At 37.4% G+C, this 27,433-nt stretch overlaps 1 protein-coding gene across 5 annotated transcripts in view; it reads left to right on the top strand.

Moving 5' to 3' along the window:
* JPH1 (junctophilin 1) overlaps nt 1-27,433 on the top strand; it is a 92,651-nt gene that overhangs the window by 40,696 nt on the left and 24,522 nt on the right. For all 5 annotated transcript variants that reach the window (XR_013956302.1, XM_080611648.1, XM_080611647.1 and 2 more), the window contains exon 3: nt 16,999-17,117. Coding sequence is in view for 4 of the 5 variants with exons in the window: in XM_080611648.1 (XP_080467774.1) it covers nt 16,999-17,117 (119 nt within the window). In the remaining variant the exon portion in view is untranslated. The remainder of the gene's footprint in view (nt 1-16,998; nt 17,118-27,433) is intronic.

Genomic DNA, 27,433 nt, shown 5'->3' with positions numbered 1-27,433 from the left:
TAATTCTAACTTATTTCTTAGTGGTGTTGAAATAGATTAGAAAATACAGCTACACTGATAAGTTACATATTTGTGTTTAATATTGTGCAAAAACATTTAAGTTAAAAAACTATTACAGTTTTGATCATCTTACGTATGAATGTGCTGGCAAGGAGAGTGTTCTCTCATTGCCACTCATATAAGGAAAAATAGACAAAGAGGCTGTTGGTGTCTGCCAGAGAGTATCTGTTGCTATATATTGAAATGTATAATGTCAAAACCAGTTTAAACTAGAAATGATAAGTACTGCTTAAAAAAACAATAGCAAAAATAAACAAAACAACAACAAAACACACCTTCTTTCCTTTGAATTCCTCTGGACCTGCTGAAGAATTGCAGTTCTGTCTTCTACCATAAGTGTCAAGGGTGCAGTGTTTTGTCTGAGTGAATGTAGTTCCAACCCTAAATTCAGAAACTATCTTTAATTCTTTTCTTGCCTTCATAATTCACAGGGAAAAAGACAAAAATTGTCCATACCAAAGATACATACCATGGAATTTTCTAAGCTGTACTGTTTAGATTTATTGGTAAAATTTGTCTGAAGATACATTTTTTTCCTGCTTGTAAATCTTATTTTCTTCACCCTGACTCTTGTTTCTCCACAGATACACTCTCAAATACTTTAATTTCTTTCTTATGCTGCTTTCACAGCTTAATTGCTGCTGAGCATATTCTATTTCCTTACTTACCTGTTTGGCTTCTTCCCTTTTAACATTTCTGTTCTGACACAAGCTTGACACTGTTAAGAGGCAATACCATTTTCAGGGAACTTGTTTAGACGACGTGTGCTTTGTTCTTCTTGGGCACTCTAAAAAAATGTTGTCTGAAGGATAAGAGAGAGAAAAACCGTCAGACCTTTCATAAATATTTTCATCTGAGATTAGTGGCACTGCTTCTGTGTCCCACAGTCTTTCACCCCAGCAAATTATGAGAGGGAAACATGATTTGCTCCATCCAAAAAGCATTGTAAGGGAAAGAAAAGTAAGAGTTTTCATTTTTTAAAAAAACCAAAACATACACTTGATTTATAATAAGTAAATTAACAGACAACACCAATGTAGAGATTGTTCTCCATAGCTAAAATATTTTTAGCTGTGTAAAATATTCTAGATATAAAATATTCTGGATTAACTATTCAGAATTCTCTCTGTTATCTTTCAGGATAACAGTGCATTTTCCTTGTGTGTTTTGAAAGTGCTTGGTGCAGAAGGCAGTTGGATTTATGGATTTACCCCAAATTAACTCTTATATTTTGCATGTAAACCAAATCTTATTCTGGAAATGTTTTCATGTGTAGGGTAAGAGACCACTGAATAAAGTAGATGGATAATACTAGAACTGCAGTTACTCAAAGAGCATTGGACTGTAGAAGGATTTAGAGATAATACGTTAATTTACTTGAAAGGACATTAAGAGAAAGAAGGTATAACCTGCAAAGAAATCTAGTAGTTTTAGTTGTGACATGCCACTACTAAGAGAAAAGTAAGAAGTTTCCATTGCTTATTAAACATAATGCCATATTAATTGACACAAATAACAGACCTTTTTTCTTTATTTTTTTTTCACGGACAGATGGATACCAAGCATCTCTGAAAAAAAAAACCCATAAAAATGATAGCATATTTAAGCTTCTGAATTCCAAACTTCACATTTTCAAAGTTTTTAAAGCTTGTATTAGATGTAATTCATATGCTTTAATGCAGAGATATTGTAGGAGGAAAAGTAATTAGCTGGAGGTGGACGACTCTTTTCTTAATTATCCCATCTCCAGCAGGGCTAAATTCAGCTCTGACATACACCAGCAAAAATCTTATTCACATAGAAGCAATGTTCAGTTGCAGCAGTGCAGTACGTCATGCTCCAGTCTCACCAGATGGCATTTCTTCTTCAGGTGTGTGTCACTTTAGGTGTGTACACTCTTCAGGGAGGTTAGACCAGGGGGCTGTTCTGTTTGTTTTTAATAGCAGCGTACTTTCTGAACCTACACCTAGCTTAGCCTTTCCATGCTTCCATGTAGGGTACCACAGTATAAGATGTCTAAGGCCTCCATGTAGAAGGATAGCATAGATAGAACTTACTTATTTCCCTCTCACTGTCAGTGGGAGAATGGGCTTGTATTGAAAATGCTTGTTCTCAGCTCAGACATTTCCAAAACCTTCCAGAATTCTGTCTGTCCTGATCTGATATTCACTGGTTCAGATGCCCCTGCCCAGATTCCTGAACTGAGCAGATAAGAATCTGCATGCTTTAAATTTAGTCCACCATGCAACTAACATACTCTTCCCTGTACAACATAAAAAAATCAATTATTCTTTTGCTAGGGAAACTGTGTGTTCAGATATTTCATATGCCTGCCCTTATCTGCTGGAATGCACAATATGTGACATTCGTGACTGAAATTCTATCTTATGCAGCAGCTCATGGCCTCATCAAACCTTACAGTAAGCTCCAGCATTTCAATTGTAAGCAATTAGTGTCCATTAAGTACACCACAGAGCAGACTAATGCCTAACTGCCATAGCAAAATGTCACAGAATGATAAAGAGTTAGCAACATACTGATACTCTTACACCCTGCTGAGATAAAATTTTTGGAATGACAACACCACTGGTGCTCCCAGCATGGACATCAGTAGCCATAGTTACTCCAGTATGAGTCTCCATATTGATCCCAGTTACAGATAAAGAGGTTGAGCCACTAAACCTGGTCTATCACTGGTTATGAGGTAGCAGTTAGCCCAAATATAAACTGTAGTACCAAGTACACTTTATACAATGTTCCTGGAGGAGGTTTGGCTTTCTGGTCTCTGCCCTTCTTGCTGGACAGGGGCCCATTCCCCTTTGCTCAGCATTCTACCCAGCACCAGCCTATTTGGCATCTTATGGGAATATCTTGTGAGTGATACTCAGGATTGGCTGAAAGCAGGAGATTCATCTTCCAATCAATTGCTTTTTCACTTTTTTTCAGGCACTGTCTTTTAGATACTGGTCGAGAGTTGGCTTCGTGTTATGATCTGAGGCTTTACCATTGAGGAGTGTGTATGTGGAAGAATTTGGTCTCATAGTATGTTGTTAATGCGTCTGTAGATTCAAAAAACTGAGGCCCACATAGATGGTTAACATCTTAGAAGTCATGTCGTGTCAGCTTCTTATTCGTGCAAGGTCATTTTCGACATTAATGAGTGATGCTAAATTCAATGAAAACACTGTAGTGTAGTTTTGTAGTCACCAGCCAAAGACAGGCGTGACTAATTTCTAGAGAGGGGCAAGAAAAAGAGCTTGAATATTTTTACAGTGACTCCAGCTGAGCCTCCTAAGTAGTATTAGTTGTACAGAAGGATTCTGTCAAGCAAGAGCACACCTAAGGACAAAGACCCCAGACGACTTGACCTTTCTGTGAGGAAACTATACCTCAGCTTTGCTAAAGCTGTTTGGCTGACTTCCACATCTTGCTGGCAGGGAATCATCTTTTCATATAGGGTGGGGGGATACCTTGTTCTCATGACAACAAAGAGCTCAATTTTGGTGAAACGAAAGGGTCTACTGTTAGCCAAGGAGCTTTGCAGGAGGAAGTGTACACATTGGATATCCCAACCATTTATGGCTTGGAATGTGTAGCTGCATAGCTTCAAGTGCTCTGGAGGAAATGGGACTTTTTTAGAGCTCATGCTTCTTCAGTGTGTAGATTTGGTGGCATACGCTTACCAAAGGAACTGGGACCTCTTATCCTGGGCAGTGGGGGACTGACACATCTGCTAACAACTGCCAAAAGAATTGTCCCAGCGTCACAGACAGAGTCTCATGACAAATATTCCTGAGATGCTGACATGGGAGTCAGGCTTCCTTTTATTTTGACAATATTCTTGCTTCTGAGACAACCTGACAAGTTTAACAAGAAAGTAGAAATCTCTTTTTAACCCACACTAGAAAATATGACCCTTCAGACTCTGTCTTGCCCTCTTCCCTCAAGACTAATTGTTAGGACTTCAAATGGTTGAGTCCTTAAATATAAATTTTTCCTGTTCAGCCCATTCAGTTTCAGCCTTCCATGTCAGAGATGGCTTTTATTTCCTTTCCTTCTCCAAAGATTTTTTTCTCTCTGAAGCCTTTTCAAAGAAAATTGACCTTGCTTCATGGAAGATCTGTAATTGAGGTTCCTGTTTTCTTGACACTGGAAACTGTGTATTTTCTCAAGGTAGATAAAAAAGGCCATTTCTTTCCTGTCCAAAAAAAAAAAAAAAATCTAAAGTTGTCCCAGTGCTATCTCACTTGTAGGCTGTTAATACTTGATTTTATCATATCATGTTCAAAGTCTAAGACTGAGTCATTGTTTGCGGCATTTCTATGAAGATAATGTATGATGTACCTGAAATTACCAGTACAGGATGTTGCATCTTGAACTTTTCTGTGGTGCTGTTACTCTTTATGAAATATATGATGTGTTTAAAATAAGGAACTCACTTTTGTTTTTACCTAGACAACAAGGTGAGGAAAGAGAACTATAGTGCAGTGATTCATGTTGTGACTTGTATGCTCTCTGTCCAGATACTATGGAATTGTACAGCCCTGCGGTTTCAATTGCTATGCATACGCATTAAACATGAGAAGAAGGTATCATTCTCCTCTCCAATAATGGCTCTTTTAAGAAACTTACAGATATGTTGAATTTCTGCACGTAAGAATTCTGATTGAAGTACATAAAAATCCTGGACCTAAGAGCTCCTAAAAGCTTTCTCTGTATTTCTGCCATTCTGTGGAATTCCACCTTGATGGTCAGATAGCAATCTAGTTTCCATGTTGATCCTTCAAAAAGAAGTCAATTTGTACCCTATTTTCTCAACAATTTGAATATTCAGTGCACTACTTTGCAACTAGACAGGTTATCCATTCAAGAAAAAGAGTAAATTGCAAGACTTTATAGCTGGACTCACTTGCATGAGAGTTAGAAAAAAACCTGATGCCAGCACATTTCAACTTACATTAAAGGAGCTCCACAGAATTCATTGCAAACCAACACATTGGTTTAGCAAATCTTTTCAGGGCTGTATTTTATAGCACAAGTTTTCTTTATCTCAGCAGACCTTTCACCACACATCTGTCTCACAGAGAGTGAAAATGTTATTTATTTAATGGATTTCAGAGTAAGTCTCTATTTGTTACCAAGTGACTTCTCCTTCCCAATGAGAAATCACATTCCATGTACATCCGCTTGCTGCCAGACTGTGCTCGTGCCAGAGCAGCAAGACTACTTATGGAATGGGCCCTCATGTTTTATTAAATATTGGCAGCTAAGCATAATAGGAGGTCAAATTCCATGTTCAGTAGACATACACTTCATAGATAGATATAGCTGAAATTCTGACTATGGTTCACTGGGGGAGAGATTATTATTGTTATTATTTTGTTAATTATGTAAAATAATCTTTTAATTACCTTGCACTGATCATCTTGAATTACACATTCTTCAAGGAGGCATGTGTTTGCTTTCCCTGCTCTTCTAGTGGCTCTTCAAGAATGTCCTCCATTCCTTCTTTAAGCCCTTTAAGAACTGAGGCAAGACTGAAGCCTTCCCTGCTACTGACCTTCATTTTTCCCCATGGGATTTGTACAGTAAGGTACAGATTCAGGTGAAGGTGGATTTATATGGACTCTAGGAAGGACCATCTTATATTGGTACACAGCCTGACAAAGTAAGTTGTTGGGGTTGTTTAGCCCAGAAAAGGGAAGGTTTCAGGGAGACCTTATAGCAGCCTTCCAGTACTTAAAGGGGGCCTACAGGAAAGATGGTGAGGGACCCTTCATCGGGGAGTGTTGTGATAGGATAAGGGTAATGGTTTTAAATTGGGATCTGCAATTTAGGAAGATAACTTATTTAAGATACTTTACAAGGAGAGCTGTGTTTGAGGCTCAAGAATTGCCTTCCTCTCAGGGCAACAGATCTCAAGACTGGGCGTTAATGGGAACAGCTTTTTAATGGGAGGGGGAGTGCATAGTATTGCCTAATAGGAGATTCTTGTATTACCAGCTGCTCTGGTGTCAGAGTCATGAGAGTCAGAAAAACCCATCAACCTTTAGATAATCTGTCAAGTCTGGTAGATCTGTGTTTGTGTGAAGAGAGGAAAATAAGACATTAGGATTGATTATTTTGGGACTTACTTCCATCTTCATGGCACGTAGTAGTATTTGCACTAAAATTCAGCTCTTAGTGATGCAGAAAAGAGAATATTTGCTTTCTAGAAGAGAGTGGAGGAGAATGCCAAAAATCCAGACAAGGACCATAGTAAAGAAAAAAAGGAATAAATAGACCACAAATGGCTCTGTTGAGAGGGTCTCAAAACAGTAGGCTTCGTAAGTCTGCAATAAGTTGTTACTCTCACAAATGATTACTGCTAAATGTGTAAGAGTACAACAATGAATCCTAAGCCTTACCATGCAGATCTGCATAGCTTCAGATGAACAAAGCAGTCAAGGACTGCTTTAAGCAGGACTAAATAGGCTGCTGTGAACTCTCAGCAGTCTCTGGATGCCACAAAGGCCTTTTGGGCATTTAGGAAAGATAATCAGCCCTATGGGAACCAGTGGAGATCAGTGATCCTGGGTTTTCAATTTTTCTGGTAGCTGATAGGACATGCTGGTTATTTATTCAAATAGTGTGTTATTGTCAGCATTGCAGGTAGCTACAAAAGGTATATATATACAAACATTTTATTTGGGAGGGGGTATGTGTATGAGAGAAGATTATTTTAAAGCTGTTAACTGTGCTTGTCATAAACCCAGGTTTTGCATTTCCTTCACACTGGAGATAACAAAACCTGTGCAATAGCTGTCACCTGCTCTATGCCTGAAAGGGTCTGACATTACTTTCAGTCTGAAGTGCCCTTCAGTTAAGACGAATTACATGTTTACAGATGGAAGGATCATCAAAGTCTTTCCTTAGCTTGTTTTTACTGTTCAGTCTCTTGATGTTTAATATATAATACAAGCAGCTTCATTCATATCTCAGCCTGGAGAAAAGTCAAATCGTATACAACCATCCCTACACTTGTGCACTTGTCTTTAATGGAGAGCTTAGGTCTTTTGCTGATTAGGCTGTTCAGATATAACACATCAGTGTTTTCTGTTATTCAAGTATTTCTGTGATTTTTTTTTTAACAGTTATCTTTAAACATGTCAGAGAATTTGTAACAACTGAAAATAGGAAAACTAACCCCAGAATGGTTTACCAGACAATTTTTGTATCAATACTGGTTTTGTAGACATCTGGCACCTGATGGGGAAACAGAAATGAACCACGCAAAGAAAGATAAGCCCAATTCAGTTTTGGCTGTCAGACTGCTAAGGACACAAAGATTGAACACATGCCTTTAAAAGTATGAAAATACCAAAGTTCTGTTTCTCCACTAGATTTTAATGCTCAGAGATATTTAAAGGACTGATAAAAAAAAAAAAATCACCACAGATTATTTGCATTCCTGTCAATATGTTTGTTATTTAAAGAACTTAATTACATCACATTCTTCTTTTAGTTATAAATGCCTAAATTGCATTATTATATCTCATAAAAATTCATTTTGTTTGCCATTATGTTGTAGATATTTTTTCAAGCCTCCCCAAAACTTTAAAGATTTAAACTTTATCCCATGGTCATTGTATACTTTCTATTCTTATTGGTTATGAAGATTTCAATTCCATACTATTGTTATTATTATTTTGAGAAAATGGCAGAAATAAATGTGCGTGCTGCAGCTTTTGGAAGACAAATAAGCACCAAGCCAGTAAGCCTGAAGTTGTGATTTTTTTCTTAGTATATTTCCCTCTGACAAGCACAATAATCAAGGTTTTCTATTCTGATACCAGAACTGTAATCTAATAAATGAACTGCCAAAGTCATTTAGGAAAAGCATGAAGCATATTCTTAGAAGTATTTACGGTCGGGCAGTTTATCTTAACATTTTTTGAAGCCAGCAAAACCCACAAACTTTTAAGTAAATTTTCACTTTTTTTCCCCTGTAATTTCCTGTGTTGTAATTGTCATGTAACCAGTGTGTTGCAAGTTATATATAGTATGACGTAAGGAGAGATCAGATACTGTTTTACATTATGTATTTTGCTCTATAAATGCTTTTGGATTCTTTGCTAAAATGTCTGGACACTTCCTGCCCTAGAATTTAAAAAAAAAGAATAATAAAAAAAAAATTTATCCTTAAAAAACTGCATCAACTCTGTACAAAGGAGAAATTAAGAAATACAGACATTGTCAAGGATGACATCTGACATAGTTTTGCTGATTAATAGGGCTTTCAAAAGTTTTATAACTAGAATTATTCTAACAAAAAATGATTTAGTATATATTTTTTCTAAAAATTGACAATTGATTTCATACTTTCTGGTCTCTTCCTGTAAGCTGTTCCTGATTTTCATCTAGCTGTATCCATGGGATGATGATTTGCTGTTGCTTTCTTGCACACAGTTTAGAATAGCTGCCAGGTACTGGTGTTGATGATAACAGTCATCATACGTACTATTTTATTTCGTTTGTCCCAGGTAAAGAACAGGGTTAAGGCATGAGGGAAGTGCAATGCACTAAAACATACTGTAGAAATTGTCTGATTACAACAGTCCATGTATTCCAATTTCCTTGAGCAGGAAATATACCTTCTCAATGCAGAATGCTTATTACGTGGGATTCTTTTTCCTTGAAGCTCATATTCTATGATGAAGGGAAGAGAAACATATTTATCTGTTTCTTTTTTTCTTCACTTAACTGTGTCATCAAGAGCAGCTGAAGCTCAAGTGTGCATCTATTTTGTTTTATGCTTCCAGCTAGATTCTGAAGCTGTCTTCAGTCAACCAGTATAATTGGCTTTGGTGATCGGAAACTTCAAATTTGTTGCCTATATTCCTTTACCCCTTTCCAAAAAACCTGTCTGCAGGAATTAACATTATGAGGCCAGGGAAGTGGAAGAAAATGCTGCTCACTAAGGAGACTTAGCAATAAAATAGGATATACTCTGTCCTGTAAAGCGGCATAGACATATGCACATTAAGATTTCTACTTTTCTGTAGATGTACTTGGCACTTAGTGACATGAAAAGATACCAGCAGTGAATCACCGTTAGCAAAAATGGGGAAAAAATCCTGTAAGTACGGAAGTGTTATTTTCCCCAAATTTCCCTACAGGAAAACCTGCTTTCTGCTTGAAATTTTGCTGTTCATCTTGCTGAAATTGAAGACCATCTTCAAGATTTCTGTGCCAGTGGTAGGGTCAAGTACAATCAATATGAAAGCAAAACTTCATTCATTCAAGCTCCTGCTAAAATAATAGATAGAATTGAATACATCACATGAAAAGCCAGCTCCACTACCCAGGGGGCAGATTATCTGGTGTGCACATAAATAATGCCAGGCTAGTGGGACACCTAAGGTTAGAGGGAGTGCCATGTAAATGCAGCTTCCCTAGTGATGCTTAATAGCAATTTAAAACCACTCTTTAAATTCAGACATCTGCATATGAGTCTTTTTCCAAACAGGTGACCAGGAGTGAGGCCCTGAAAGACAGACTAAGGAAATTGAACTGATTTATCTAGATTGTTAAAGGTGAATTTTCAGAAATACTTTATTTTTCATGGATGCTGTCCTTCATTCACCTTAAATCTTTCTGAACTGCTGAGTACACATGGGACTACTGTAAATTGCAGAAATGTGTACCTCAGTACCTCTGAGTTGCTGAGCAGTTCTGGTTTCATTGATGTGGGCCACAGAGGTGTAAAGGAGAATGCAAAGAGGTTGTGTATCTTGGCAGAAGAAGGGAGCTGATCATAGAATGGTTTGACTTGTAAGGGAACTTAAAGATCGTCTAGTTCAAACCCAGTTCTTCTATAAAGACAGAGACTGGTGTTTGCCATAGGACTTTTGATATATTGGTAGGCACAGCAGAGCATGTTCATGCTGACCACTGCAGGAGTCCAACATCCACACAGTTCAGAGGAACAAACTGTAAATATTTCAAGTTTTTTATTTTCAATGGAGTAAGAGGGAGTGCCTCCAGTGAGATGATCAGAGCACCCATGTCGGATGTCTGAAATACCTAGTGTAAACAGTCCCTAAACCATCTAATCCCACTTCCTGTAAACAAAAGACTGTGCCATTCTTTTCTCAGAAAATGGATTAAAGGGGACTTTTAGTACTCTGCCTCATATAATTTTAAAGACTCAGAAAGATCTCTCTTTTTCTCTGTGAAATATACCCAAAACATTTCAGGGTTGGCTATGCCCAAATTCAGTTTTTATCGTTGGACCAGGTAAGTTTTTATCTGAAACACTTGTCTGCCCCATTTTGTCTTCCCCATTGTTTCTTCACTAAAGATCTTCAAGGAGTTTAAGTTAAAAAGTTTTTCTTTTTCGAACCTCTGTTATTCTGTGGTCTTGATATTTCTTTTTCTTTCTTGAGACATAGATGAGCTAGGCATTATTCCGTCAGTGGTTTTATGGAGTCTGAATTATGTAGTACAGCAAGAACAAATTCCTATTTGTACTTGATTTTCATCTCTCATATATAAAGACCACATTAAACTTTCTTTTTGCTGCAGTGTGTGGGGCTAGTCAAATTATTCTCATACTCTTTCTATGCTGCTTTCCATGACAGTCTCCCATACTTGCTAGATGTTTAGTTTCTCAGTATTCTGTTTCATGCAATGGGTTTTGGAGTTGTTCTCACTGAACTTTAGGTTACAGTAAGCTTTAGGTTACAGTAACTTTAGGTTACAGTAATTTGTCCACTTGGGGTTTTTGGAATCCAGAAGTTGTGTAATCTGCCAACTGACCATAGTATGTTTTAACTTGTATTGAGACATTATGAAAGTAAAATATTAAACAGCTCTGGAGCAAAAACTAATTCGTAAGGTAAAACGCACACATCAGCCCTTTTTTTAGTTTGTAGGTCTTCTACATTAAACTTTGAGATATGTCAGAGAGTTAACTTTTAATCCGTTTTAATGTGCCTTTTTCATTCCGTGTAATTTATGCTGCTATTTAATTAAGTTGCCATAGGTTACAAGATCAGAAATCCTGCAAACAATCCAAGGATGTTAAAGCAAACCAATCTAGATAAGATACAGGACCCATAAACTTTACATGTGTATGAAGTGTTTGCAAAATGGCATTTGGCTAACCAGTCATTACCCCGAGGTTATTTCTTATCCAAGTACTAAAATCAGGTGGGCCATTTGACAATTGTAAGGAATATCCTCCATTTTTAAGCTATTGTTACCTATAGATTAGTATCTTTTTTCAGTTCTTCTAATATGGGTTTGAACTGGAAAAAAAAAAATGGATTTATGGTGGGAAGGACAAGTTTTCAGAAGCAAACTCCACTAGGTAAGATGATACAAATCAATGTGCGAGCAGTGTGTACATAATAGATCAGCTTATGCTTCACTACATGAGACTTTACTGACAGTAACCAGACAGTCCAGTTCCTGAGCGAAGGAGGTGTGACTGGTTGAAACTAGAATCTGTCAAAGCATGAAGGAGATTATCTAGTAAAGTACTTTGAAGCGTTAAGTTCACAGTTCTTGACTGAGGACATATATCTCATTTAGCCAATTCAATATGCAGCTTAGGAGCACTTTTCTCACTGGCATGAAGCTCTTGTACTGCTGTATCTCTAAGTCAGTCTTTTCTCTCTATCTGTTTCCAAGATTCCCATTTCTTGCTGGTATTCAGTGCCCTACCCTCACTTCTGAAGTATATTACAGCAATGAGTTGCTGAGAGTGATACACCCAGCAATTCTTAGCTAGCTCTACATAGTTGTGAACATACGTATTTTTAACCCTAACATAACAGTATATTTTTTTCAGCCAGTATTATCACTGAAAGAAGCTGAGGAGGATGACTGGCATACTTGTTAAATGGCAGTCTCTCACTTGCACTGTTAAAAAATGCAATAGATAATTATCTAATTATCTAGATAATTATCTAGCATTCTTTACTGATATGTATCAGAAGAATATGGAAATAAAATGGGTACAAGGAGAAAATTGAATTACCAAAAGAATCATTCCTTAAAGTTTTCATCTGCAGTTCATCTTTTCCTGGAAATGCTATTGATTTCTGTAGCAATTTTATCAGAGCTCAGTTTTGCAGCATTGAGCCTCCAATAGACAGAAAGAAATGTAAAAATGTTGGGTGGTTTCATACCTGGAACTAAGCAACAGAATATTCTTTGCTTTCTAGAAAAATCACCGTAGCTTAAAATTAGGAAAGTGGGAAATTTTTTTTTAGATAATTATAGTTTCAAAAAGGATGATATGTGTAGTGACCCACAATATGTAATGTTACTCGGACAAACCTGGTAGCTTTGTTAATGAAATATATCTTTGAGAACTTCATGTATGTTTAGCCTTTACTGCTTTTTTACTATATGGAAATCTGTTAATAAGTAAGTGTTAAGATTATTAAGGATAATTTAGTAGGAGCATAATTATGTTTCATGTATTTGCAAAGAGAAAACAGAGAGAATTAATTCTATCATTTGAAGAAACAGAAAGCAAGCTCCTGGAAAGCTTTATGCTGGAAACACTGTGTTTAATAAAAGCTGAAAAATGAAACAAAGTAAATGTACATTGCTTACATTTTTAGTTGGCTCTGAATGAAGTAGCATTACAAGTGCCTTTGAAGGATACCATGGAAATACAAAATAATCTGGAGGGTGATGGGCAGTTCTAAATGGTGTTTAAATTTAGATAAACATTGCATAATGCATACCAGACACATGGTATTATATGCAAGCATTGTTGCTGCAGAATGCTAGATAGATGTTTAAGCTCTTCAGTCCTCAGTACTGCTCCTTCAAGTCACTTTTCAGACAGAAGTAGATGGAAATCTGATTGTAGTATTGCTGGAAGAGGAGACTGCTTATAAGAAACCCCTGACTGCTCAGAATCTCATGAGTATAGCTAAGATGATGTAGTGAAAGGAAAAGGGAGAATGGCTTTAAACTGACAGAGGGGGGATTTAGATTAGACATTAGGAAGAAATCCTTCACTGTGAGAGTGGTGAGGCACTGGCACAGGTTGCCCAGAGAAGTTCTGAATGCTCCATCCCTGGTAGTGTTCAAGGCCAGGCTGGATGGGGCTTTAAGCAACCTGGTCTAGTAGAAGGTGTCCCTGCCTATGGCAGGTGGGTTAGAACTGGGTGGTCTTCAGTGATTCTGTGATATGTATATGTTTACCTACCCAATCAAGCACAGAGAAGAAAGGTTATCGATATTGGAATTGGTTGTCTCACAGTCTAGAAAGTTCAGGCTTCTTTCAAAATCAGACCTCCCCTTATGAGTCTGAATAAAATTTCTAACAGCAAAGTTACTCAGCCATTGGTCCTCCAGCCCTTGTTCATTGGCAACAGAGATTGGTGGATACAGGAACACCACATGCTGTCACCAGGTACCAAAACTCTGCATGAGCTTATAGCTGTGGGTTCATCTTTAATGTAAGTACAGTTTGATTTCTGCCATATCTTCAGGTGTAACTTTATTTTGTCCCTGTCTTGATTGCATTTACCACCATTGTGGACTCATTAGCTAGGTAGTAGATTGTTCCTCTAAATACAAATTTGTTTCGGTTTAAATACTTTCATTTTATATTGGTTTGAAAGCTTTCAAGCACCTGTTTGAGACATCACATGGAATATTAATGGTAGGATGATATTTTTGAGTAAATACACAGGTAAAGACACACGGCAGTTCAAAAGTTAGTGATGTGTATTGTGTATTACAGTTGGTGAGATTCAATTTTTACAAAGGCCTGCCTGTTCACAGCTCTCCCTTACAAATTCATTAACTTTCCTTATAAACTATTCAAAACTAACATATTTTTCTCCAGTCTCTGATAATAACATCCTATAGTGTGGGGACCTGTGCAAGGCAAAATGAAACAGTTACAAACAAAATGCAGTGCCAAGCAGCACTGTCAGCAGGTAATTTGGAAAACATGCAGACAAATCAAGTGTAGAAGTCAGAATTAAAAACAAAACAAAACAAAATGCAGGAAATTAAATAGCAACAGAAAAATTTTTTGAGTCTGAAACTTATTAACTAAGTGTACAGGAACTGAAAGAGATTTCTGAACATGCAGTTGCAAATTGAGATAATAAAGTACATATTGATGAAGTTATCAGTAAAGCATCCAAAAACCGTAATAGAAAATAATGCAGCTAATGCCTGTGTTCACAGATGAAGCACAGTGCTCGTGTTCTTTTCACATTTGTCATATGTTGGTGATGATTCTTGCTGAGGAAGCCATCAGGGAAGCGTCTCAGCACAGCCACATGCACACTTTCTTTCTCTGGTAAAAGGCCTGCTCAGGAGCTGCTCTTGTGCCTTACCTTCCTGGGCCTATTTAGTTCCTTGTGCTATGTCATCTCTTGGGACAGTGCAGCACTGAGGCTCTGCTCAAGTGTGTCACTGAGACATGCCTTGGCAACATTTGTATCTGAACAGTTCCTCCTTTTCTGGTCTGCTGAAACTCCCCACTCTGCTTACAAAAGGGGCAGAATAGCAACAAGTTTGAGCTGGAAAAATAGGTGTGATTTAAGGCAGTGAAGGAAAGCAGTGCTTATTTACCTTCTGTTTCATTGGCTTCTTCTTACTGTGACATACTTTGCACAGTTTCACTAGCTTATTTACTTATGTCACCATTTAATTCCTTAACGAATTGATACTGTATGTTTGAACAGGATGCGTTATTTGCTTCTTGGATATAATAATGCAGAAGTTCACAGGCATCAATAAAGAACTGTGCTATCCTGACAATATGTTTTCCTGATGCTGGTCATTTAATATATTAGCTTTTAAAATATCTATTGTAATGAGGGCAATAGTATTAGACTATTTTTATATGGGGATAGTCTGGTTGTTCTATCGTCACAAAAGGATGATCAGTGTCTAGTCTATGTGCAGACTACATTATTATCTCACAAATACTGTCCCAGTGCTAGGATTGCTTCATTAAGTTTATGCTACATAGACATAATTATTCAGGAGCTAAGAATAGCTCATCTAATTGAAAATAATGATTATAGAGAAAGAGCGGGTTTGATTACTGTTACTAAGCAAGCACGTACTGTACAACCATTCATGAACTGCACAGAACGCATATGGGGTAATACGGTGTGTTTGTTTTGATTAACAGCTTCTTTCCTCCACCCCAAGTACAAGTTGAAGGTGTTACTGCTTATTTGCTGTTTTGGGGTTTTTTCTCAGGGGCCTGTGAGAAGGCAGCATGAGCAGATATTTATCCAGTAAATTATGACAAGCTAAGCTTTGAAATAACATTCAACATTTATCCCCACACACATTTTAGGGAGGATGTAACTTAAATTAATCTTCTCCAGGCACCACAGATGAAACTGTCTATGTGGGGTTTTTTTATGTCTGTGTTTATACTAGTACCCTTTGGGATTAAACATCCTTTTAGAAATGCAAAGTCTGCTGTACTGTTAATCTTCTGGTGCTCATTCTGGTTAATGCTAACATTTAAATCTTGCTTCATCTGAACCGCATAGAACTCTTCTGTATTCCTTGAAAATAACACTGAAGTTTTACAGCGAAGTTGTTGAAAGTTTTCATTTATTTGATTGCTGTTGGTTAGTATTATCAAGCACATGGGATCAAAGTTGCTGCTGCTGTTGTCCTCTTACCCATTTTTCTTCTTACTTAAATGTCAGTTTTCTACTAGAATGTTATGACAAGATTCCTGATATCATGAAATTTAATATTTCTGGTTTAGAAAAGTTAGTATCTCTGGAAGCTGGAAAAATCTCTGCCAGTTTGCCCATGCTTAGCTTCTCCTCCATTCTAATGAACCAGTTCATAGCTCTAGGCTATGTGCTAATGCTGTGGAAGCACAGAGAGATCCCTGCCATCAGGAATTTTTAAACAGATGACTGTTTAAAAAAGGAAGTGGGGAGGGAAGATGGGACAAACAGTGATGCAATCCTGCAGTCACACAACTATCAATTTACACAGTCTGGAATCAGAGGCACTTGCACAAGCTATTCTTAAGACTTTTTAAGAACTAGTTGGATAAAAGTGGAAGCAAAGAGCAGATTACTTTACAAAAGTATTCAAACTGTTGTCTTGACTTCAGAAAAGTTGCCTTTTCAGATGGTTTTGGATTTGAAATTCAGTGAGTTACAAGCTTTTTAAACTGTTAATTCCCTATTTATACAAATGCCTATTGAAGCATCAAATACATTTTCCATCCCATTCCTTTCCAACATGGTCTGATTGTGGAAAGATTTCTCTTTTTTAATAGACCAACCTACCTCAGGTTTGCCCTTCAAAAAATTTTAGATGGCACCCAGCAATGAGTGTTAACTTTGACATGCTGAAAATGCTGTGGAAATGCCCAGTCCTCTTGACCACTGTGTATCCTGGTTTCACAGATCCCTGTTTCAAAGTCAGTGGCCCAGCAGTAGTAGTGGTGGTCCAGTCCAACCTTCTGTACACTTCTATGCACATTCTGGTAACATGTATTAAAATCATAATCCCAGGTTTTGGTAGTAGTAGTGGTACTATCCCAGTAGTAGTAGTAGTGGCCCAGTCCAACCTTCTGTACACTTCTATGCACATTCTGGTAACATGTATTAAAATCATAATCCCAGGTTTTGGTCACATACTATTTACTTCTATTTAGAAATTTTAATTATAAGCTTGGGCTGCAAATTTTGTACCTGCAATTAAATGTGATACAAGGATGAGCAGAACTGAAGGACTGAGAGGAATTACGTGTTGATTCCGAAATACTTTAACTGATTTGCAGTTACTTACTGCAAGTGAGCATAAGAGTGCACTATCCCATATATTGTGTGGTAGCTGAGGACAGTAGTCCTTTGCGTGCATGTTATTGATGCAACTCATAAAAGACTTCTCTGCATCTAAACTGTTTTCTACTCTGTACAGAACTGCACATGCAAGAGCTAAAGCTGATGCTGCAGATCAGGCTGCTCAGGCTGCTCGCCAGGAATGTGATATTGCAAGAGCAGTTGCCAGAGAACTTTCACCAAATTTCTACCAACCAGGTAATTGTAGATTGGGGTTTTTTGTGTCTGGTTTGTTTTTTGTTTTGTTTTGTTTTGTTTAATTTTTTTGCAGTGAAAAGGTTATGTGTTAAGTTAAAAAGTTGACTTCAGTTTGTATGTTTCATTTGTACAGAAACAATAGTAATGTGTAAGTCATGAAGAGTGTACATTGCTAAAGGAGAATTTGTTTTCACTTTTTAATCATTTGATGACTGTTGCTTTGTGTAAAAACAGTTGAGTGTCAAAAAGACAATATCAAGCATGCAACTTTGCCTCAAATTAATAGCTTCATCAGGTCAGTGCCAAAGGCAGACTTCAGAGAACATAAATCAACAGAAAACTGAGTTACTTCTAGAATGTGTTTATTAGGGGAAAGATTCTTAGCTTTTTTACTGTCCAAGCGAATTCTTGACAGTCTTGATTGGGTAAGGCCTGAATTCTAGAGAATGCTGCATCATTACACATACTTAATATATGAGAGAATCTTTCGATGTTCTGCCTGTGGTGCTCCGTGGAACATTAGTTCCATACTCAAGATATCATAGAATTAAGCCTGTGTCACCTGTGCCATCATTGCAACCCATTTTCACCTGCCACATGATTCAGAAAGTTGCTATAGAAAGAAGCAAAGTGGGTTTTGCTTTGGTTTTCTGGTGTCTTTTCATGAGGTTATTATTTTTTGTGTACTGCAGTGCTCTTTAGCTTAAGATTGGATAGATAAAACAGAGTTCCATTTGCCAATTTAATGTCTCATAAGGCTGTCCTTTAACCTGTCAAATCGGTTGAGTCATATCTCACTACTACTTTTTAAGGACTTGCCTGCAGTTGTATGCTAATATAGATTATAGCTTTGACATTAATTTTCACTCACTGTCACCTTCTGCACATCCTTGTTTGAGACACAGACCTGTTTATTCTTAAATGTACCCATATGGTGGATGCAGGCTAATATCATGACCTGCCAAATCAAACAACATTCCTCAAAATTTTCTAGCAATTCACAATTTCCTTCAATTTTTAGCATAGATGACCACTGTATGTAAGTTCTTAATAAATCATTATTGCCAGTTAGCTTAAAGAATACTTGTTTTTACTTTATTACTAAGTATTTGATTGTGGAGAGCAATACGTGTTTAAGGATTGGAAGGGCTCAAGCACTCTGTTTAGCGCGTAAGGCGAGGGCTGGTCATCTCATGCAGGTTAGAATCTCCATTCCCCATATCGGTCTTGTGCTCTTTCTTTGTACACATCCTGCTATAAATTCATCTGTCTTGAACATGGCTATTGAGACTGTAGGCAAAGCTCAGCAGAACTATTTCCAGTGGTAAAAGTTTACTAGCTTTAAAATAGTATCAATATGTACCTTTCACTGTTGGAAACTACCTCAATACCGCCTCTCCTGTGGATTTACATTAGTGGCCTACACTTGCTACTGATACCCATCACCTTCTTTTTTTATTTCATTCTTCCATCAACTGATGAACTCCAATTTCAAATAAGATCAAGTAGGTTGGAAAAGACTTTTAAGGTTATTAAGTCCAACCTTTACACCATGACTGCAAAGTCCACCACTAAACCATGTCACTGAGGGCCTCATCTACACGTTTTTTTAACACTTTCAAGGACAGTGATTCTACTACTCCCCTGGGAAGCCTGTTCCAATGCCTGATCACCCACTTGGTGAAGAAATTTTTCTAATACCCAGTCTAAACCTTCCTTGACACATCTTAAGGTCATTATCACTTGTTACTTGTCCTATCTCCTGTACTATCACTTGTTACTTGGGAAAAGAGACTAGCCACCTTTTCTTTCCATCCTCTTTTCAGGCAGCTGTAAAGAGAAATTTATAGCAGTAGTTCATCTTATCAGTCATGAGTTAAGAAGTCATAAGCTTAGCCATGCGAAAAACAGAGACCCTGTCAAACTAAAGCTTGATAGGTAATAGAAGTAAGAGGGAATTAAGGCATTTGGAGTGAAAGCATTTCAAAGCTGCCAAACCTCTGAAATAAAGAAATGGCTAGAGTAAACATAAATACCTGATGATGGCTAGAGAGAAAACAAAAATACCTGATGGCATGAAATTTGACACCAAGAAATCCCCCAGATCAAGAATTTGTTAGGTGGCTTCTTATACTTCCTGCCACAGGATATGAAGCATCATTGCTGACAAATTTGCTGAGATTTGGAAGGAGAAGGTGTGGCATTCTTAGTTTGCTCTTATTTAAGACTTCTGTTCCAATTACAGAAGGGAAGTGTTTGTATCCCTTCCCCAAATGCAGCTGTATGTGCGTACATGTAACAAAACATTTCTCAAAGTTCACTTAGTCTATTCTTTGTGTGGAAATGTCTGCTGTGTCTATCAAAAGATAAATACCTCTTTTGGAGTCTGAATTTTGAATTACCTCGGTATTTTCATGATGTCAAAATACAGCATATTTATACACATTTGAAAGAAAAATTGTTATTTCCATTGCTTAAATAACTTTAAGATACCAAGATATTAACTGAATTTCAGTTATCCCAAATAAGCTTCAGCAAAACACCAGATTCATACATCATCGTGATCCTTTCAAATACTATCATGTCAAAGATACTTTCCATCCTTAGTGTTCACAATGCCCTTTTCAGATGCATTCTGAGTGGTACCAGTTAAACCCTGAGACATACCTGTACACATACTTCCTTACTTAAGTTTTCTCAGGTGTCATGCTACAAGTTACTGGACAATGTTATAATTTGCTTTTGTCATTTATGGTAATAAAATATGTAATTTTTTTTAGGCATGTACCTTCACTCACACAAACAGTAGTAAATATCTGTTTCTCAGATAGCATTTTTCATATGTTTGAATGAAAACAAGGTAACCATTATTGCTTCCAAATAGCGACTTCTCAGGTTTCTTCTGTTGCTTGAGCTTTTTATTTTTACAGTACCTTTATAATTTTCTGTTAGTGCTACTAAACTAATAATTAATAATAAGTATTAACAAGTATTAATATGAATATTAATTAATATTTATAATACATTCTTAAGTATTAATAAGGTAATAATGAGTATTGTCTTTCAGTCCCATAACTGAGAGAAAGAGACTCTCTCAAGAGAGAAGGCTTTCCATTGTGCTAAATCATCTTGAAAGAAGTTATTAGGGAAAATGTAATTTTTTTCTCATTGTTTGAATTGCTTTGTACAGTAAGCAAGCATGGTCTCAGCAGCGAATATATGTATGTATGTAGTATAAAATTGTGTAGTATATCAACAAAAGTATATAAGTGTAGTGTATCAACAAGTCTCTTGAAAGAGAGGCCAAAAAAAAGGTGAAATACAAATACCTCTCTGTAAACAACAGTTAAGCTGTTTTTTTTTTTTCTGTCTTGGTGATCTCTGCATTACCTGTGGCCTAACTCCATTTAAGTATTTGACAATCTTTTGATAAAGCTCTTACATTTCAGATTCTTAAAAAGCAACCTTCTGGGCCATATAGCCTAGTATTACACACAGTTTGTAAATACAGTGAATATTCATTACTCATTGTACCATGACAGTTTTTACTTCCCTATTACTTTCTCTCACATTTCAATTTCATGTTCATTAAGATATTAATCAGAAGCTGCCAAGAGGTTCTAGCTTTGTAATGTACTTTAAAAAGAGATTGAAAGGAGAATAAAGTGGTAGGTAGCAAAGTAGCATCCATCGAGTGAGTATAATAATGTCAGCCTGAATCATGAATGCTGAGGTACCATGGAAATCTTGAAATCTAGCTTTCCTAGTAATTGATTGCATTATATATGCATATAAGGAAAGAAAGGATAATTGAAAAAGTCAGTGCCATGATGTAAGGACTTGCAAGGTTATAGGGAGCTGTTTTTCCCTAAGCTTGTTCGTGCTAGTCTCAGGCTGCTGCTTTTGCTATAGCAAAGATTTGGCTAGTGATTAGCAGATATGAAGATTGTATAACTTTGCAGAGCTCTACTCACAAGACTGTACATTTTGTAGATGAAACAAATCTTGCAGTCTTTATAGAGGCCATACTTCACTGGCCTTTTTATCACCAAATAAAATGAATTTTCAGAAATCCCAGCTTTGACCTGTTTGTTTCTTTAAGGCATCACTAAATTTGTAGATATGTCAAAAAAGAGCACACCAGGACAGGAAACAAATGAAACGTGAGTCATATCCTTATTCAAGGGAGTCATCCAGGGACAGTTTGAGATTGTCTTTGCTTAGAGAAAAACAATAAATGCCGTTTTGTGTCTCTGGTAAAAAACTAGAGAAGAGTAAATGACTAATGGGAGTGCTATATCAAAGGCGTAACAGAAAAGAAAGGCTTTTGGCGCTCAGTGAAAAGGGGGAATATTGTTCTAGTCTTGCACAAGGTTAATGGATCCTTTGGCTCGCACATTCATTCTAAATTCCACGGGCCATCTCTAGGATATAGTGTTGTAAACACACTATCGGGAGATAAGCTAAAGTATGAACTTGCACAGACTGGACAGCTAAGCCATAATTGTCTGTGTTCATATATATCCTGCAGCAAATGGATGCTGCTCTTTCATTCAGTTTGAATGAATAATGTGATTAAATGAAAGTGGGGTAAAACTACTTTGCTGCAGGGTAAAAGCAGTCTGGGCAGTTTACCACAGAGCAATTAAGGTCTGGAAATTCAGATCTGAATTGTCTTATGGCAGATTATTTGTCAGGCCAGCCAGCTGCCAGATGAACATACATGGCTCACCAGAACAATTCATCCAGCTTTTGACCTCCTAAACAAGGCATGAGAGAAATCAAAAAGCAGTTTATCAGTTAACACTCTCTGAAGAGATGAGAAGAATTTCTTTAGGTGAAATATATGAGGAGAGAACAAAGATTTTCTAGTTAAAAGAATTAAGAATTTGTCAGGTTTTACCAGTATTTTTCTTGCAATGTTTGGTTTCCGTTACAGCATCAGTATTAACATGCTGTAATACTTCAGAAATAAGCATTTAAAGCTTATCATAAGGAAATTTCTAATGTCCTCTAATGCCTTGAAAAGCAGCTGTGGTTTACATTCTGTTGACCAGTGGTGGATGTCCATAGCCTCAGAAGAAAACACATTCTTCCCATCTTCCTCCTCTCTGCCATCTCCGCCTCCTCCAGTTCACAAAATGCAAACTCCATATGGACAGGAAAGAGAGATTTCTGCCTGATGCTAATTAACTGGAATGTACTGGCTAAATGCATATGGACCAGGCCAGATATTTTTATTTTAAAATTGCAATGAGCATTTTGCCTGATTAGAGTTACCAGCCATGCCATCAGTTTGTGCCTTAAAGCATACGGAAGCTCACTAGTTATTCTTAGTCATAAAAGAGCCTGTTCATTTTCTGAAATTATTTGACATACGGCTTAATCATCCTCACACAACTGTTGTCAGGATTCTTGCTATGGCATCTTTTGTCTACAGTTTATTGCTTCCTTCCTCTTTCTACACAGCTCTGGAGAAACCAGAGCCTATAGAAGTATCCTAAGGCACTTCTGTTGTATCTAGTAATCAAAGAGAGAGGGTGTATTAGAAGAAAAGCTATCAACCTCAAGCTTTATTCTTGTTCTCCGCTTTCCTTTTATAGCTCCTGTCATACCAGTCTTCACAACTTGACTGCCAAATTTATTGCTGGCCTCATCAAATCCTAAGTACAGATGCCCTTACCCTTCCACATCTTTCCTCTTGCCCAGTGGGAGGCCTATCCAGCTTGCTGGCATTCTGCACCTTTCCTGCCCCACAGCCATGCACACATGCTGGCTCAACCCACTCCTCAAGTGTTCCTGCATGCATCTGGGACAAGAGTTTTCTTGGGAGAAGGCAAAGGAATGAGAGACAAAGGAGCCTTAATTCTTCAGGATGCTTTCTTAGTCTCTCCAGGATATTTTTGAGTCACATATTCACATGATTTACTTCGAAAAAATTGTGCATAATGGGGTTTGAGCAGATTGACTTTTAAAACTAATAACAGAGAACCAGTTTCCTGTAGAGGAATAAAGCTGTTATAATCACTGTAATTTTCACAGGCTTGCATTAAGTACTGATCTAATTAATTTGAATCTAGATACAACTTGTGGTTGCTTAGTAAAGTCTATAGGATCTGACTACAAAACTGTCTAGATAGTCAGGCAACTAGCCTGGACTAGCTTTCAGTGCTACCTCAGCTGTGTTGCTATCTTGAAGTAGCTTCTTGAATTCTCACGTAGGTATACCTGTCTGAGCTGCCATCGTGGGATTGTTAATTACAGGTATAACATCAGAGAAAGAGGTCAGTGTTACCTTAGAGCTTTAATTGCCTCCTTTTTCCTGTCAAGATTACTCATTTGCTCCCAAAAAGAACAATTCTTTCCAGGACACAGAACTTTCCCACTGTTGGCCTCCTCCAGTAAATTCCCATATTGGTCTGTCACAGTGTCCAGCCAAGGACAAGATGAAGTAGGGTCTATCACATGGGAGTATTATCACAGTGTCAACATTTCCATTATAAATTCTATTTATAACTGTGTCATAAATAAATATTTGTTCCATGTTGAAATTCAGCTAACAAAGTCTGTACTGTGAGAAATTTCCTTATTGTGCTAATTTTCACTAGAGTGTGGTGATTTATTTTGAAAGGATTTTATTATACTAATGAAGGCTTAAATTATGTTGAAAAAGATTAGGTTTCTCATAGTATTTTTTTAACATGTGGTATGGCTTACATTAGCAGTGGTTACAGTGCCTTGTACTACTTGACCATAAGCAGTTAACGCTTGCTGTGGGCTCTTTTGCTAGTGTTTTTATAGGAAATGGAGAACAAGATAGGTATTCCAGAGGAGAGGGTAGACAATTAGAGAAAAAAGTCTTCACAACTGCATTTGTCAAGGCCAGAAAGTCTGCAAAACTCTAGGTTTTGCTTAGAAGTAGAGAGAGAACTGGAAAAGAAAGATGTTATTCAGATTACACACTTTAGTAGCATACAGCAATGTATTATTATTTAGTATGGTGTAAAAGGTCATGCTGAAAATTTGAAGGAGATGAAGATTTCTGCCTATTAGTCTTGTAACAGTTATTCACCCAGATCATAATCCAAACAGGAGTCAAACATGGAACTGAAACACAGCCAGCAAGGAATTGGTAGTTGACTTTTTGTACAGTGGGATTAAACAGGATGAAGATTGTAAAAAGAGAAGATAGAGGGACCAAGAACAGAGTAATCTGATATTACCTTCCTTGAAAGTATAGGCAAAAAGTGAAAGAAAAATGAGGGAGAAATAAAAGGATGAATCACGGACATTAACAGAGGAGAATTGTTCCAGAAGTGGGGAATGGCCAGCTGTGTCAAAAGAGAATGAGAATAGAGTACTGACACTGAGAAAACATAGAATCATAGAATAGAATCGTGGAATCAACTAGGTTGAAAAAGATGTTTAAGATCATCAAGTCCAACTGTTCCCCTGGACTGCCAAGCCCACCACTAAACCATGTCACTGAGGGCAAACTGATCTCCCCTTATGGCTGCCCCTCATGATCTCCACTCGCAGCCACCCCTCATCTGCCCCCCATAGTGCCCACTCTTTACAGCTGCCACCCCACACACCCCATGGCTGTCCCCACTCTCCCCTCATGACTGCTCCTCACCCCTCATGGCCTCACTCCTCACAGCCATCCCTCTCCTCCCCTCATGATCTACCCTCATGGCCATCCCTCCTCTCCCCTCATGATCTCCCCCTCGCAACTGCCCTTCACCCCTCATGGCCACCCTTCATCTTCCCTCATGTTCAACAGTGTTTAAATTAATTTTGTTCAATTAGTTAAATTAATTTTGTCCAAAAAATGTCCAATTTTTGTACAACAGCCACATGTATGCACTGCAGAGCCTGTTTTGGCTTTCCACACATAATAAGGACTAACTGTGCGCTATCTACTTTATTGCGTACACTCCCTTCCCCACTTCATGTACTTCTACAGGCTCCTCTGCCTCTTTTTGCTTCTCCAGCTATACAAACCTCACTAACTTAGCTACAAGGCCAGATTACCCTCGGAGCAGCCTCCTGTCTACAGTTTACGGACGTGGGTGTTCAGCACGCTGTGTATCTGATACTTTCCGATGCTCCATTTCTGTCTGTAAAGTGGAGTAGGAAATGATGCTTCCAAGAGACTCTGGAAGAGTCTTAGTCTATAATTGTTTGTAAACCACTTAAGCAGTGATACAGAAATCCAAAGTGGTAATTGTAATAGAAGCTTGAGATTAATCTGGTTTTGGCATGTTATACATACTTACAGACTTGATTCAAAGCAGTTACTAAAAACTGTAAAGTATCCAAAAAGTGATAGACAAAAAAAAAAAAAAGTTTGATTAAAAGCCATTCTCTGAAACCTATTCTTACAGCCTGCAGATGAAGTGTTCTTGAACGTTTTCTGGTCATGATAGGGGACACAAACCTGGGAAGAGCCTTCTCAAAAAGTATGATGAAAAGCAAAATGTCCTTTGTCAAGGGCAATTGCCAAACTGTGAAGAGTATGGAAGAAATTTGGAGGAGCAGTAAATGGATATTGCAAATTTAGAATTTAGAAATGAAAACTTAGAGCCCAGACGTGAAGGGAGAGAAGTGCCACTGTGTGGGTCAGAATGGTAAGTGGCATGATGATTGGGGTTTCTCTTAAAATGCAAAAGATAAATAATATGTTGGGAAAGAAGCCTGAATAGGATGGAAGACTAAGAAGATCATATGCCCTAGTTTTACCAGAATTAAATTGATTGTTGTATTTCTATAGTTCTGGCATCTGCAGTGCAGCAATCAGTTCTGTTAGCCCACTTCAGACTCTAAAGCTTCTTAATTGATTCCGTTGCTAGATATAAGAAATTAATTTTGCTAGAAGTGCAATGCAGTTTAATGAATGCTGTTTCTGAATGTTGAAAAATACTGGATTAACCCTCTACTCTTCGAGAAAATTCATAAAACCACGTATTTTAAAAACAGTAGTTTTGGGGTCTCTTTATTTTACTCCCGGTTTTGCATCTTTCATGTTCATAATTTCAGGTGAATTTTCTATAAACAAGGGGATAAAGGAAACTTCTAAAAAAAAATGAAGTCTAACATTATCATATAATGATGAATCTGTTTGAAATACCTAGAGCTTAAGTAAAGACAGTAATGCATATCTAAATCTGTGACTAGAATCAGTGGAATCTAAAACTGTCTAGTAATTTCCATGTTCCTTTGACCATCTGAATGATTCAAATGTAATTTCAGTTGTTTGGTTACATACATATATTTCATGTTTTCCTGGTGTTGGGCCTTGTAGGCGCATATTCCACAGGCGTAAGAAGTGCTGACATTCTGGAACCCAAGCCCTGGGTGCATATCCTTGGATCTGCTTTTTTCTTTAGTGAAAAGTGGAAGGGTGTTCAGAGAAAAACAGTGCAGGCACAGTTTATTTATCGAATAAGGATTTTTAAAAAGCCAAAAGTTAGAAGGGTTTTGGCAACTACTATGATTTCAGTAATTTCTTATATCTATATAAACCTGGGCAGATAGACCAGGGGATTGGGGGTCTGTTTGTGTAAGAAATTTTAGTTTAAATTGCTCTCAATATGCGATACCAAATTCTGCAAAGCCAATCAAATGCAAAGAAGAAAAACCTACTGCTTTTGTCATGTTTGGATGTGGCCCAAGAGGCAATATATCTGATAAAACTTTACAGTAGAATAGAAAAGCAAATCTAAAACTGCTTTGCATGAGAAGAAATTATACTGACAGCAATATGTATTAAGAGCCATATGTATTTTGGTTTTAATGTAAAGCATGGCTGCCAAATTAGTTTCGGTTTTGATCCTGATATTCATCAAATATAGTGTATCCTGTTTAGCTAAAAGGCAAGACTTGACAGTTACTATTCTGTAACATTTTCAAAAGGAGACTCAAATGTGTCAAGATAGTTTTCCTGTCTGATTGCAATAGGAATACTGGAGGTAGTTGGAGAGAAAAAATAATAATAAATGGTAGTGAAAAATGGCAGGGAGATAGAAGCATGATAAAGTTACAAGGAAATTTGAAATCATCACGTCTGAGTCTTCACTAATGACTAGCCAAATATCATGGGTGATATGTTGCGTAGTTGTATAATATGGTGAACAGCATACTGTTTAAATCAGCAGGTAAGAGTGAAGCGGCATGTTAGTGATGGACTTGGCAGTGTTAGGTTTACAGTTGGACTCGATGATCTTAAAGTTCTTTTCCAACCTAAATGATTCTATGAAGAACAAAGTTCTCAGTAACATTCCACATATAGCTGAAAGTAGGTGCTGCCACTTAAG

This window comes from Psittacula echo (genome assembly GCF_963264785.1).
Source record: "Psittacula echo genome assembly, chromosome: 2".
Taxonomy (NCBI): Eukaryota; Metazoa; Chordata; class Aves; order Psittaciformes; family Psittacidae; genus Psittacula; species Psittacula echo.
Note: the sequence above shows the minus strand (reverse complement) of the source record. Positions and strands in the feature narration are given on the sequence as shown.